Source organism: Schistocerca nitens, chromosome 7 (genome assembly GCF_023898315.1).
Source record: "Schistocerca nitens isolate TAMUIC-IGC-003100 chromosome 7, iqSchNite1.1, whole genome shotgun sequence".
NCBI classification, from domain to species: Eukaryota; Metazoa; Arthropoda; class Insecta; order Orthoptera; family Acrididae; genus Schistocerca; species Schistocerca nitens.
In genome coordinates this window covers 216,627,596-216,643,365 of record NC_064620.1, presented here as the reverse complement: position 1 = coordinate 216,643,365, position 15,770 = coordinate 216,627,596, and the positions used below count along the sequence as shown (strand labels likewise).

The 15,770-nt window shown below is 45.0% G+C and overlaps 1 protein-coding gene across 1 annotated transcript in view; it reads right to left on the bottom strand.

The window, feature by feature from the left end:
• Window positions 1-15,770, bottom strand: part of LOC126194871 (pancreatic triacylglycerol lipase-like) — a 247,020-nt gene that overhangs the window by 170,617 nt on the left and 60,633 nt on the right. The window contains exon 2 of the mRNA XM_049933215.1: window positions 11,607-11,703. Coding sequence (XP_049789172.1) covers window positions 11,607-11,703 — 97 coding nt within the window. The remainder of the gene's footprint in view (window positions 1-11,606; window positions 11,704-15,770) is intronic.

The following is a 15,770-nucleotide window of genomic DNA, read 5'->3' as shown; positions in this document are numbered from 1 at the left end:
GCAGCTTCAACACGATACCACAGTTCATCAAGAGTAGTGACTGGCGTATTGTGACGAGCCAGTTGCTCGGCCACCATTGACCAGAAGTTTTCAGTTGGTGAAAGCTCTGGAGAATGTGCTGGCCAGTGCAGCAGTCGAACATTTTCTGTATCCAGAAAGGCCCGTACGGAACCTGCAACATGCGGTCGTGCATTATCCTGCTGAAATGTAGGGTTTCGCAGGGATCGAATGAAGGGTGGAGCCACGGGTCGTAACACATCCGAAATGTAACGTCCTCTGTTCAAAGTGCCGTCAATGCGAACAAGAGGTGACCGAGACGTGTAACCAATGGCACCCCATACCACCACGCCGGGTGATACGCCAGTATGGGGATGACCAATACACGCTTCCAATGTGCGTTCACCGCCATGTCGCCAAACACGGATGCGACCATCATGATGCTGTAACCAGAACCTGGATTCATACGAAACAATGACGTTTTGCCATTCGCGCACCCATGAGTACACCATCGCAGGCGCTCCTGTCTGTGATGGAGCGTCAAGGGTAACCGCAGCCATCGTCTCCGAGCTGATAGTCCATGCTGCTGCAAACGTCGTCGAACTGTTCGTGCAGATGGTTGTTGTCTCGCGAACGTCCCCATCTGTTGACTCAGGGATCGAGACGTGGCTGCACGATCCGTTACAGCCATGCCGATAAGATGCCTGTCATCTCGACTGCTAGTGATACGATGCCGTTGGCATCCAGCACAGCGTTCCGTATTACCCTCCTGAACCCACCGATTCCATATTCTGCTAACAGTCATTGGATCTCGACCAACGCGAGCAGCAATGTCGCGATACGATAACCGCAATTGCGATAGGCTACAATCCGATCTTTATCAAAGTCGGAAACGTGATGGTACGTATTTCTCCCCCTTACACGAGGCATCACAACAACGTTTCACCAGGCAACGCCGGTCCACTGCTGTTTGTGTATGAGAACTCGGTTGGAAACTTTCCTCATGTCAGCACGTTGTAGGTGTCGCCACCGGCGCCAACCTTGTGCGAATGCTCCGAAAAGCTAATCATTTGCATATCACAGAATCTGCTTCCTGTCGGTTAAATTTCGCGTCTCTAGCACGTCATCTTCGTGGTGTAGCAATTTTAATGGCCAGTAGTGTAATATTTCGAATAATAACATTCCATAATCTCAAACAGGATCAAATTCTTAAGTAATTCATCTACATCTACAACTACATCGATACTCAGCAATCCACCTTACGGCCAGTGGCGGAGGTATCCTGAACCACTACCAGTTATTTCCTTCCCTGTTCCACTCGCAAACAGAGTGAGGCTGACTGTCTATATGTCTCCGTATGAGCCCTAATTTCTCTTGTCTTATCTTTGTGATCCTTACACGCAAAGTAGTAACACTTATATGTTGTTTGAACCTACCGGTAACGAATGTAGCAGCCCACCTCTGAATTGCTTCGATGTTTTCAATCCGGCCTGGTACGGATCCCAAACACTCGAGCAATACTCAAGAACAGGTCGCACAAGCGTCCTACATGCGGTCTCCTTTACAGATGAACCACTCTTTTCTAGAATTCTCCCAAAAAAACCGAAGTCGATCATTCGACTTCCCTACCACAATCCTCACAAGCTCGTTTCATTTCATATCGCTTTGCTACGTTTCTCCCAGATATTTAAACGTCGTGACTCTGTGAATCGAGACACTACTAACATAGCATCCGAACATTTGTTTTTCCTACCCATCCGCTTTAAATTACATTTTTCTACATTTAGAGCTAGCCGTCGTTCATCACAGCACCTAGAAATTTTTTCAAAGTCGTCTTGTATCTTCCTACAGTCACTTGACTTCGACACCTTAACGTACACCACATTACCATCAGCAAACAACCGCACATTGCTGTCCGCCAAATTATTTACGTATATAGAGAACAAGCGCTTAGTACTAACCTCTGTTTTGGCCGCGCTGGGTGAAAGTGGGTGGTTGTAGGTGACGAAAATTGTAATGCTGACCTTGCGCTGCCAACTCAAATTGCGAAGTGTAATCCCTGCCTAGCGCGTATTAGTATTATTTATAATAATCACAGGAAAAAAATAGTGAATGAAAAACTACTCTCGAAAACAGTGATTCAGTTCCAATTCAGCATTTAAAGAAGGAGTAATTAATATCTGTGCTTCAACAAAAAAGAAATTGAAAATATATTGGAAAAATGCCCAAACGTAAAAACAACTTTTCGCGACCCTGTGTAGTGTCGAAAAAACAAAAGGTGGCGCGGAACAGCGAAACCGATGAAGAAAGAAGCATGGCTAGCAGTGTTCTCTTACATATAAGATATTTGTCCGTATAATGATTTTTAAAAAAAATAACGAAAAAGTCTTGCACCGCATTTTTTTGTCATTATTACATTCATAAAACTACTGGCAGGAAACAAAAACGCCAGCGAAGCGGATTATTATCAGCTGGTATCAAGTAATGCGGATATTGGTTCAATCTGATTTCTGCATATCTTCAGCTCAATAATGTAATCAATGTAAATGAGGATTGTATAATGATTTTCTGTCTGATAATGTGTCTGTTTAATAGCCTAATATTTATAATCCCAGCATACTCGAAATTTCTAGTTTTTTACTCCTTTTTTAACGAAAACATGTTTCAGATTTTTTGACTTATTCCATATCCTTTACGACTAGTTCGCTTGAGGTTTGTGGAAGGTACATTAATATATCTCTTATTCTTTGTAAATGTGTATTGGGTATTCTGGTTTAATGACAAATCTGACAACCTTGATGATTTCCTTACTCGGCGTATCTATAGAACAAAAAGTACATCTAATGTGGTCTATATGGAGTATACTCTACTCTAATCTAATGTAATCGAAACTGTTCACTTTCTGTACTGTTTGACCCACTGCAGACGTGCACCTTCACGTGCCGCTGTGAGCAGTGGTCTTTTACGAGATTTGTATTGTCTTAAGCATTTTATCTCATTTTCATCGACTCGCAAGTCGCCGAAGGGGGTAGAAACATTTGCAGCAGGTGGACGAGTAATACCGGGCATCATCTCCCAGCTAGGAATGCCATAAATCATTTCAAATATTTTTTATGATGAACCGGAGTCATATAGTCCACTGCATGCAGTTCCCTTTTCAATGTTCGCGCCTGACATTGGTTCACATGGACTAGCATTCACTGCCAACAGCAATCCATGTCGGGTTTAGATCCGGTTGATAGCGACAAGGCACTTTATGACCGCTTTCTTTCGGCGTGTTACGTGGCTGTGAGTGGTACATCATTCTTTGCACAGCCAGCATTGAGACATCAACAGGTCGAGAAAGTTCATTCGCAGTGTGGTGGTGGGTACGTCCAAGCACGGTGCTTCATTTCTGGCATTCTGCCACAGCTTCACGTTGACCCACCTCGCTGCACAACTTCCATACAACTGACTGCTGAATACACATCACTGTCACCGTCATTACTTACGGCAGCGGCGTAGGTTCAGAAGATCGCCTGGTTCAGTGTTATAGGACCATTACATTCCACAATATATACAAATAAAAGTGACAAAAATTTGGAAATTTGTGGTAAGTTCCTATGGGACCAAACTGCTGAGGTCAGCCGACCGGTTTGGCCGAGCGGTTCTAGGCGCTACAGTCTGGAACCGCGTGACCGCTACGGTCGCAGGTTCGAATCCTGCCTCGGGCACGGATGTGTGTGATGTCCTTAGGTTAGTTAGGTTTAAGTAGCTCTAAGTTCTAGGGGACAGATGACCTCAGCAGTTAAGTTCCATAGTGCTCAGAGCCATTTCAACCATTTTTTTTGCTGAGGTCATCGGTTCCTAGGCTAATCTAACTTACGCTAAGCACAACACACGAGGGTGAACTCGAACCTCCGACGGGAGGAGCCGCGCGAACCGTGGCAAGGCGCCCAAGACCGCGTGGCTAGCCACCGCAGCATAAAAGTGGCCCGGAGGTCAGAGCTCCAGGGTACAAAGGAACACAGCGTAGGAAAGGAAATACAGTACTGACATGGCTACTGCAGATGTTTAAAGTGACCACCATTCATCTCTAGGCGCTTCTGGGCCTTGGTTAGCAAATTGCTAAGGCAGATCGAAGCTGGACTGCTGCAATTGCTGCAATCTCATCCGGAATGTTCTGCTCCAGTTCTTGAAGACTGTGAGGGTTGTTGCGGTACACCTTAGACCTGAGGGCTCTCCACACAAAATAATCGCACACTGACTGATCGGTTGATCTGGTTGGCCAGCTAGGGCCGTGACCAGACTGACCGCTTATAACTCTGTCAGGCGTGAAGTTAGTGCAAATGTGCTCCAAGGTTCAGCCGGCTGTATGGGCAGTTGCTCCATCCTGTTGGAAGTAGCTATGGGTCTTTTCCCCGTTAATATTGCCACAAATGGTTTCAAAATGCTGGCAATGTAACGCGCCGAGGTCAGCGTCTGATGAAAGAAGATGGGACCAATAATGCGGCGTGCAAACACTGCACGCCAAACCCCAACCTTCCGATCATGCAGTGGTGCTTTGTGGAAGTTATGCGGATTCTCCGCTGCCCAGAACATCTGATTCTGTGAGTTGACATAACCACTCACGTAAAACCACGCTCCCTCAGACATAAAAATCATGTCCAAGCCATTCACTGTGCTGGAGGCGCTGACGAGAATCTGCTGCTTTTAACGCATGAACGAGAGAGAAGCGGCAGGGACACATGTGCAGGTCCAGGTGGAATATTCGTCCGCATGATCGACATTATACGTCGGTATCTTGCGACAGGCGTCAGGTTGATTTGGTAGAACTCTGAAATATTTTATAGTAACTGCAGTCACATTTTCTGGTGAGCGGACATGTTTTCGAACGTTTTTTGACCTGTTCAAAAAAGATCCTGTCTGACGCGATTTTCGGACTAAGCGTTGCAAGGCGCTCTTTCACACCATTGAACTTCTCAGCAAACAACTACCCTCACCGTTTCCACGACTTTATTGTCACGTAACTTTCCATAACGAACACCTGCTGCTTTTTGTGAGCACATCATCCCCTTTGCACCGATCCACTCACACTGACACAGCCCGAACTATGCTCTGAACCGGTGTTGGTCAAATGGCGGGCGTACACGTGGTGTGCGCGTCACGGGATGTGGTTGTATGCACACATTCGCGTCCAGTCGTATTCACTCTTCTGGACCACTTTTATTTGCCCCACCCTGTATAAATTAACTAGTAGATGAAAAATGCACACGTATCACTAAAGGCAGAAAGCTGGATGTAACCAGATGTTAATAAGCAAAGAAATACTGAATTCTCACAACAAATTTTGCTGAATACTTTTACTATCTCGACGTAATACCCATGGCTTCGCCCAAGTATGTTTCCTTTCCTTCCTCCTCTTTTTCTTCTAAACACACACACAGAGCAACTGTGGCACAAGCAACTGCAGCGCATAACAACAAGCTGTTGTTGTCGGACATCTTGAAATCTGACGAAAATTATGACGCCGGCCGGTGTGGCCGTGCGGTTCTAGGCGCTTCAGTCTGGAACCGTGTGACCGCTACGGTCGCAGGTTCGAATCCTGCCTTGTGCATGGATGTGTGTGATGTCCTTAGGTTAGTTAGGTTTAATTAGTTCTAAGTTCTAGGCGACTGATGACCTCATAAGTTAAGTCGCATAGTGCTCAGTGCCATTTGAACTTTTTTGAAAATTATGATGACACTGTAAAACCCCTTTTTAGTGCCATGTCAAAGAACTTTGTAAAAGAAATATGATAGAGTACTACTGGCCTAAGGCCATTACAGCATCACTGAATACGGTTGTAAATACGAATATAAAGAAAGTCAGGAAAGTCTTTTTCTTTAGCAAGAGCGATAAGAGACAGATTTCAGATTACTTGACAGATCATCTCGAAAATTTCATCTCCAGCACTAACAGCGTTAAGCATCAAAGGACGAAGTTCACGAGCGTCGTACAAAACGCTTCAGACAAGTATGTAACGAGGAAAATTGTGAGGGATGGAAAACATCCACCGTGTCACCGTGTTTCGACAACGGTAATCAAACTAAGCCAAAAAGAGGACGGCTGTGCATGGAGCCTTCTGTCTAACGACTTGACAAAACATATTAAGATGTTCTGGTGTATGGTTAAATCAGTGAACCAATCGACGCATTTGTCCAGACATTCCGTGATCATAACGGCACTGAAACAAAGAATAACACAAAAAGGCCAAAATAGTAAAAGTCTTTTTCCAAAACTATTTCACAGAGGAAGATCACACTTTAGCTACTCCTTTAAATCGTCGCACGAACGACAAAATGAGAGAATCGAAATAAGTGACCAAACGATAGAAAAGCAAATGAAATCGCTAACGGAGGAAAGGCCACTGGACCTGACGAGACACCAGTTAGTTTCTACACGGAGCATGCGAAAGAGCTTGCCCCTCAGCCAACGGCTGTGCACCGTAGGTCTCTTGATGGACGAAGCGTTCCTAATGATGGGAAAAAGCACAAGTCATCCGTGTTTTCAAAAAGGGTCGCCGAACAGACACACAAAAATATAGGCCCATGTCCCCGACGTTGGTCCTCTGTACAGTTCTGGAATATGTTTTATGCTCGTGTATTACGAAATTTCTGGAGACCAAAAATCTCCTCTTTAGGGACCAACATGGGTTCCGAAAACAAAAATCGTACCCAGCTCGCCCTGTTCGTCCAGGAGACACACGATGCAGAGGATACAGGCGCCCAGGTAGATATTGTGACCCATGACTTCCGAAAGTCATTCGATACAGTGCCGCAATGCCGCCTAATGAACAAATATACGGACTTCTGGAATATCAGACCAGCTGTATAACTGGATTCAAGAGTTCCTAGCAAACAGAGACAAGCACATCATCCTGAATGGGGAGAAATCTACAGAGGTAGAAGTAACTCTGGGTGTGCCGCACATGAGTACTGTCGGACCATTATGTTGCACAATGTACCGAGTGGTTATAATTAAACTTTCCTTGTTTAACACGGAAACTAACTACCGTAGGAGTACCAAACTAGGTAGCATTAATGTCAAGGACATGGGGATGATAAATAATGAAGAATCAATTCAATTGAAACACTTGTAATGTGCTGCTACGGTACATCATATCATTACATAACGGTACCATCATTTGCTTTTCTATCATTAATTGATGGAAGGAGAAAATATAAAAATGCAGTAAATGAAGCAGGCAAAAACGAATACAAACGTCTAAAAAATGAGATCGACAGGAAGTGCAAAATGGCTAAGCAGGGATGGCTAGAGGACAAATGTAAGGATCTAGAGGCTTATCTCACTAGGGGTAAGATAGACACTGCCTACAGGAAAATTAAAGACCTTTGGAGAAAGGAGAACCACTTGCGTGAATATCAAGAGCTTTGATGGAAACCCAGTTCTAAAGAAGAAGGGAAAGCAGAAAGGTGGAAGGAGTATATAGAGGGTCTATACAAGGGTGATGTACTTGAGGACAATATTATGGAAATGGAAGAGGATTTAGATGAAAATGAAATGGGAGATATAATACTGCGTGAAGAGTTTGACAGAGCACTGAAAGACCTGAGTCGAAACAAGGCCCCCGGAGTAGACAACATTCCATTAGAACTACTGACAGCCTTGGGAGAGCCAGTCCTGACAAAACTCTACCATCTGGTGAGCAAGATGTATGAGACAGGCGAAGTACCCTCAGACTTCAAGAAGAATATAATAATTCCAATCCCAAAGAAAGCAGGTGCTGACAGATGTGAAAATTACCGAACTATCAGTTTAATAAGTCACGGATTCAAAATACTAACGCGCATTCTTTACAGACGAATGGAAAAACTGGTAGACGCCGACCTCGGGGAAGATCAGTTTGGATTCCGTAGATGACACTGTAATTCTGTCAGAGACAGCAAAGGACTTGGAAGAGCAGTTGAACGGAATGGAGAGTGTTTTGAAAGGAGGATATAAGATGAACATCAACAAAAGCAAAACGAGGATAATGGAATGTAGTCAAATTAAATCGGGTGATGCTGAAGGGATTAGATCGGGAAATGAGACACTTAAAGTAGTAAAGGAGTTTTGCTATTTGGGGAGCAAAATAACTGATGATGGTCGAAGTAGAGAGGATATAAAATGTAGACTGGCAATGGCAAGGAAAGCGTTTCTCAAGAAGAGAAATTTGTTAACATTGAGTATAGATTTAAGTGTCACGAAGTCGTTTCTGAAAGAATTTGTATGGAGTGTAGCCATGTATGGAAGTGAAACATGGACGATAACTAGCTTGGACAAGAAGAGAATAGAAGCTTTCGAAATGTGGTGGTACAGAAGAATGCTGAAGATTAGATGGGTAGATCATATAACTAATGAGGAGGTATTGAATAGGATTCGGGAGAAGAGAAGTTTGTGGCACAACTTGACTAGAAGAAGGGATCGGTTGGTAGGACATGTTCTGAGGCAACAAGGGATCACTAATTTACTATTGGAGGGCAGTGTGGAGGGTAAAAATCGTAGAGGGAGACCAAGAGATGAATACACTAAACAGATTCAGATGGATGTAGGTTGCAGTAGGTACTGGGAGATGAAGAAGCTTGCACAGGATAGAGTAGCATGGAGAGCTGCATCAAACCAGCCTCAGGACTGAAGACTACAAAAACAACAACAACAACCATTACGCCTACCAAATGGGCTCAATATGGCACCCATCAGAGTCCAGAAGGGGCTGAGAGCTCAGGATTGCATTCTGCACACCAGGTCGAATCATGTCCGTTGATGTGCTGGCTACCTCTCTTGATATGCTGAGCTTCAATTCCACACATGTGTAAACCTCTTAAACCTCGTAAACCCTGTCCTTTAGGTAGCCCCACAACCAGATATCGCAGGGAGTGAGATCAGGTGATCGTACTGGCCAAGCATTTGGAAACTATCGGCTGATAATTCGAGCAGGAGCGTATCGCAGTAATTTTGGCCAGTCACATTGCACGTCTTTGGTCCTTGAGCGCCAAGCTGTTCGAAAAAGAATGGGCCAATAATGAACGTAGCCGTGAAGTCACAACATACGGTGACACGTTAAAAATACAGAGGAACCTCATGCACCGTGACCGGAGGTGAAGATCCTCACACTTGGCAGTTGTGTATGTGTTCAGAGAAAAATGAGCTTCATCTGTCAGTAGGATGGTCCAGGGCCAACTCTCGTCAGCTTCAATCCTTGCGAGAAAGTGGAGAGCGAAGTCAACACGTCGTTGTGCGTCCTGTGGTGCAAGCTGCTGCACAATATGGATCTTGTACGGATACCACTTGAGAATGGTGAAGCACCTTCCGTACAGTGGACCACGGGGTGTTCAACTGTCGTGACACAGCAAGCGCACTGCCTGACGATTGGGAATTGCTCGCAGCGTTGTCTGCTACAGAACAGCGATTTCATCAACCACCTGTGGTGCAACCGGACAGCGATTTCATGAACCACCTGTGATGCAACCGGTAGTCGGCCTCTTCCCGGAGCGACGCCCAGTTCTCCAGTTGATTCGAACTTCTTCATCATGCTCCGCACAGCAGATGGAGGAAGAGGACCCTTCTGTAATAATTTCAGCCGGCGATATTCTCGAAGTGCAACTGCAGCATTACTGTTGTTTTGATAATAGAGCTTCCCCAATAATGTCCTTCTCCTTTTGTCCAAGCTCATGTTGACACGTCAACAAGTGCACTGCGACTGGTCAGGTGTGTGAGACTACGAATTACGATGCCTGATCACGGCACCTGGTGGCCATAATTGGAACTGGATGGTGGAGCTGTGACGCATGGAAATCATGCACCCCATACTTTGGACACTAATGCTACCAAGTTTGGTGCTCGTACGGTAATAACTTTCCGTGTGATAACGTGTTAAATAGGGAACATTTAATTGTAGCCACCCGGTATATAAACAGTTGGCAAATGACGCAACCACCCATGCGCGTCGTCAGATGGTTAACAATTTTCTTTAGGTAGAGTTTGGGTTGACAGCATGTAGTCTGCTCCACACTGCACAAGAATATTTGATTATTTAGTAGCACTTTATCCTCTGTTTCATTAATAAAAATACGCTAAAGTGCTTGCAATATATGAGGCAAAATACTTGTGTTCACTTAAATACACTCCAGCTGGTGGCGGTTCGTTTTGTTGTGGTCCATTCAAAAAGTATTTGTGGCTGGTTGCTTAATTCACCAAGTTTCATTAACAGGCGCGAAATTCAGAAGATCCAACACGGATAATATATATATATATATATATATATATATATATATATATATATATATATATAACATATTAGATAACATCGGAAGTTCCATGAGGCTTTCCGCAGATGATGCTGTTGTATACAGAGAAATGCAAGAAGACCTGTAGAGGATCGACGCTAGGCTCAATGAGTCGCAACTGATCGTCAGCATGAACAAATGCAAGGTATTGCGAAGACTAGATAGAAAGACCCTTTACTGCATGATTACACAACTACAGAACAATTGCTGCAAGCAGTTACTTCCATAAAATATCTAGGAGTTTGCCTACGAAGAGACCTGAAATGGAACGAGAATCCTCACGAAAGTGTACCACAGCGGCCAGCATGCAATTCTCCATGGACGCACCAGCATATCATGGATTCAATGCAACGGTGGGTTGATGGATGTATCTTTGCTAACGGAGGGCATTTTTAACATCTCATTTAGGAAAGTGTTTCACATTGTGCTATTCAGTTTTTTTCTTGTGTGTTTCGCGTGTGTAAACTATTGAAGAGCTGTAGAAACTGACCCCTAACATGGAAATAAGCCGTTTCCCGATCCATGTTAAAATGTTCAATCCCGGGTCCGGCCATCCTGATATAGGTTTTTTATGGTTTCCCTACATCGCTCCAGGCAAATTCCGGGATGGTTCCTCTGAAATGGCACGGCCGACTTCCATCCCCGTCCTTCCCTAATCCGATGGGACCGATGACCTCGCTGTTTGCTCTCTTCCCCCAACCAACCCAACCCAAATTTTCAAATGTGTGTGACATCTTATGGGACTTAAGTGCTAAGGTCATCAGTCCCTAAGCTTACACAGTATTAACATAAATTATCCTAAGGACAAACACACACACACATGCCTGAGGGAGGACTCGAACCTCCGTCGGGACCCGATCCATGTTCGTGAACATATTTTCTTTCTCTACGTCTGAGGAACGTTTCGTGACGGTTTGGCCGTAGGTTTGGTTTCACCCTGTAGAGAGCACTTCGTGTAGCAGGTACACAGTGATGAGGAGACTGGAAGAAGGTAGAGAGAGAAGGATGATGATGGATGATAATGCATGATGATGATGATGATGATGTTTGCTTTGCGGGCCGCTTAACTGCATTGTTATCAGCACCCGTACAAATTCTTAATCTTTACACAGTCCAATCTCGCCACTTCTATGAATGATGATGAAATGACGAGGACAACTCAAACACCCAGTCCCCAGGCGGAGAAAATCCCCACCCTGGAGAGAGGTGCAGGACGGTACCATACCAATCTTCGAAACGTCAACAATCGATTGAGTCCAACACCAAAAAAACCAAAGATTTAAAGACATGTCGGTAGCTTACCTGTGAAAGAGGTAGAAGACGACATTGCTGCTGCAGTTGGTGGACAACTCCAGGGTGCACGGACCAATCACCCATTCAGGTCGCACTCCAGCCGTTGCTGCCAAAACACAAACATTCCATCTTTACTGGCGTCTTCTGCAAAGTTTCAGACTACTCTACCTGCTGCACTTTCATAACACACTGAAGAAACTGAACATTGGAGTTCCTTTAGCAGGCTCCGAAAGGATAACAAGTATCCTTTTCGGTGGTGGCAGCGGACGTTGGGACAGGTTGTCACGACTAACGGACCTCCGTCGAGGTTCGTTTCTTAATTACACTGCTGGGCTATAAAATTGGAGCACCGCGACTGCGGAATGCAGCGAACGTCAGTTTGGTGTAAGATGTACTACATGCTCAGATATGCAAATGGTTAGCATTCCAGCGCAACCACTTAACGCCTTTGGGAGTGGCGCCATCTACGTTTTCTATACAAAGAAATATTACACAGCGCGTTTTTCATTCTGAAATCGCATTGGAGTGTCCGTAGTTGGTGAGAGGATGAGGCTACCTCTGGTGTAAGAAGGAGAGACGCCTGCCAGCACATGCTGCCGTCCTGAGTGTCGAGGCTGCGGTCTGTCGTTCCGCAATGTCGCTGCTCGGAATGGCCGGCATGCCACGAGTCGTAAGAATGTGGAGTATATGGACTGAGGAGAGACACAGCACAGGGCCGGCCACGGCGTGTCAAAGTTCAAGCGTGCAGCGTCTGTGGGCCGCTTGTGGGCGAAGGCCCGACATGTCACTCGGGTTTGCTCGGCCCTTCTCGGAAGTTCTCGTAACAGCGCCGCATTTCATGTAACATTGCGGTGCGGCGTTTCTCGGTCGGCACAATTCTCTGAGTTCCGCAGAATCGTGGTGTCAGCACTGTTTTGCTACTTGTTCGTGGTATGGAGGACATTCACAGGTCCAGTGGCTGTTTGCAAAAAAGAGGCAGTCTAGCGATCTAACGTCACAATCCTTTAAAATGAATGGGACTGACTGAAGAGAGGGATGACAATTCTCAATTCGCATAAGCGATGGATAGTGCTTATACCACGCAGACACAATTTAAATATTTAGATGACAGTAAAAGAACGAAAAATTACAACGGTCCACAAGACGGGATTCAGTGTCTTGTACATCAAAAAGCACTTTTTGAGAAATTTGCAGGCATGCAGTATGGAAAGATATTGGTGGTATTAACAGTAAGTTTTCTGATTATTCCACTGTGAGTTGTAACTGTTTTCGATGGAACTGAATGGAGAGTATGGAGACTTTATGTATTACTGTAAAATACGTTGGTTAAGTCTCAGGCACCTTGGTTTTAGCAAGATGTAACATTTACTATGGTAGGATGTACAGAGAGGCCATAGATAAACAAAACACAAAAACAATTTCAACAGAAAAGGAGAAGGATTGAAATTAGGCATGTTGTGTGCCTTAGTGTTAAAGGAAAAAACAAAAAAAAAACACTGTCAACTGTTCCCCATTACAAGCTCCACAACATATGTCGGAGCGACTCCACGAGCTTAAGTAGCAGTCTGATGACGTCAGGAACCGACCGTTGCGTAGATATAATCAGTTCAGCTTGCTGAATTTGGCTGAGTCTGTAACAGCTTTCTGAGTCATTACAGCCACTGACGGTGTGTGCAGCATTGGAAGACGAAACGTTAGGCAGATAATTATGCCATGGACCACGGCCTAAGGCCCATAATAAACATATCAGCAATATTTGTAATTTATATTTTTTCCAAAAATATTGTGACACATTTAGCCGCGAAATGTTCCCTGAAAAAACCTGCCAGTCAAACTTTTGAATAATTCCGCAATTTATATACCAACTGTGACATCCAGTGCAAAGGAGCGTCATGGTTTTGAGAATCAGAATTCTTGTCCAAACCGCCGTTGTTCATACTGTCAGTCAGATTCTCTCTACAACCACGAAGACATTTCTTCCATAACTCACTACCGGCGTCAGACAGAGCTCTGAAAAATGACGATGTCCATGACAGATGTTGATAGACTCTGGTTATGTGTAGAGCCTTCTCCGATCCATGGTATATATTATATTTGCAGCAAATGTACTGTCGCACTGGTCATAAACCATGTAAAGATGCAAGATGTGTATTATATTCTGAATTTACGAGTATATTATGTTATTGTCACATATAGCAAAGGAAATATTACATGGTGAAACAGAAAAAACAGGAACTTTTGAAACACCCAATAGAAACAGAAAAAACAGGAGGAAACTTTTGCAGGGAGCATTTGAATCACCACAACTTGCCTTTTAAGGGGCAGTAATCCAAATTACTAGGGCTGGAACTTCAATAGCGGCAACTATTTGTTCACAACCGATACAAAACAGTTACGTGTTTGCACCTGTTACTGCCCTTCAGAGTAGTCACCAGCGTTATCTGGAAATCGTTGCCACCGATGTGGAAGGCGTAGTATACCGTTAGCAGAGTTTAAATTCCAAACCTCGTATATAATCTCCAGAATGAGATTTTCACTCTGCAGCGGAGTGTGCGATGATACGAAACTTCCTGGCAGATTAAAACAGAGTGCCCGACCGAGACTCGAACTCGGGACCTTTGCCTTTCGCGGGCAAGTGCTCTACCAACTGAGCTACCGAAGCACGACTCACGCTCGGTACTCACAGCTTTACTTCTGCCAGTACCTCGTCTCCTACCTTCCAAACTTTACAGAAGCTCTCCTGCGAGCCTTGCAGAACTAGCACTCCTGAAAGAAAGGATATTGCGGTGACATGGCTTAGCCACAGCCTGGGGGATGTTTCCAGAATGAGATTTTCACTCTGCAGCGGAGTGTGCGCTGATATGAAACTTCCTGGCAGATTAAAACTTTGTGCCCGACCGAGACTCGGACTCGGGACCTTTGCCTTTCGCGGGCAAGTGCTCTACCAACTGAGCTACCGAAGCACGACTCACGGTCGGTACTCACAGCTTCACTTCTGCCAGTACCTCGTCTCCTACCTTCCAAACTTTACAGAAGCTCTCCTGCGAACCTTGCAGAACTAGCACTCCTGAAAGAAAGGATATTGCGGAGACATGGCTTAGCCACAGCCTGGGGGATGTTTCCAGAATGAGATTTTCACTCTGCAGCGGAGTGTGCGCTGATATGAAACTTCCTGGCAGATTAAAACTGTGTGCCCGACCGAGACTCGGACTCGTGACCTTTGCCTTTCGCGGGCAAGTGCTCTACCAACTGAGCTACCGAAGCACGACTCACGCCCGGTACTCACAGCTTTACTTCTGCCAGTACCTCGTCTCCTACCTTCCAAACTTTACAGAAGCTCTCCTGCGAACCTTGCAGAACTAGCACTCCTGAAAGAAAGGATATTGCGGAGACATGGCTTAGCCACAGCCTGGGGGATAGCTTCTGTAAAGTTTGGAAGGTAGGAGACGAGGTACTGGCAGAAGTACAGCTGTGAGTACCGGCCGTGAGTCGTGCTTCGGTAGCTCAGTTGGTAGAGCACTTGCCCGCGAAAGGCAAAGGTCCCGAGTTCGAGTCTCGGTCGGGCACACAGTTTTAATCTGCCAGGAAGTTTCATACCAGCGCACACTCCGCTGCAGAGTGAAAATCTCATTCTGGAAACATCCCCCAGGCTGTGGCTAAGCCATGTCTCCGCAATATCCTTTCTTTCAGGAGTACTAGTTCTGTAAGGTTCGCAGGAGAGCTTCTGTAAAGTTTGGAAGGTAGGAGACGAGGTTCTGGCAGAAGTAAAGCTGTGAGTACCGGGCGTGAGTCGTGCTTCGGTAGCTCAGTTGGTAGAGCACTTGCCCGCGAAAGGCAAAGATCCCGAGTTCGAGTCTCGGTCGGGCACACAGTTTTAATCTGCCAGGAAGTCTCGTATATAATATTATATACCGGTATATAATATTATATAATGTTTGAATATTATATCCATATTCTCAGTTAGAATATAATAAATTTCCTTGAGGCCGAAAAGCTAGCTTTTGTTCACGAATCAGCACGGTTTTAGAGAGTAGCATGCGCGCGAAAATTAGTTTGTCCTTTTCTCACACGATATACTGAGAACTATGGATGAAGGGCAACAGACAGATTACACTATTCTAGATTTCTGGAAAGCATCTGACATAATGCCGCACAGCAGACTGTTAACGAAGG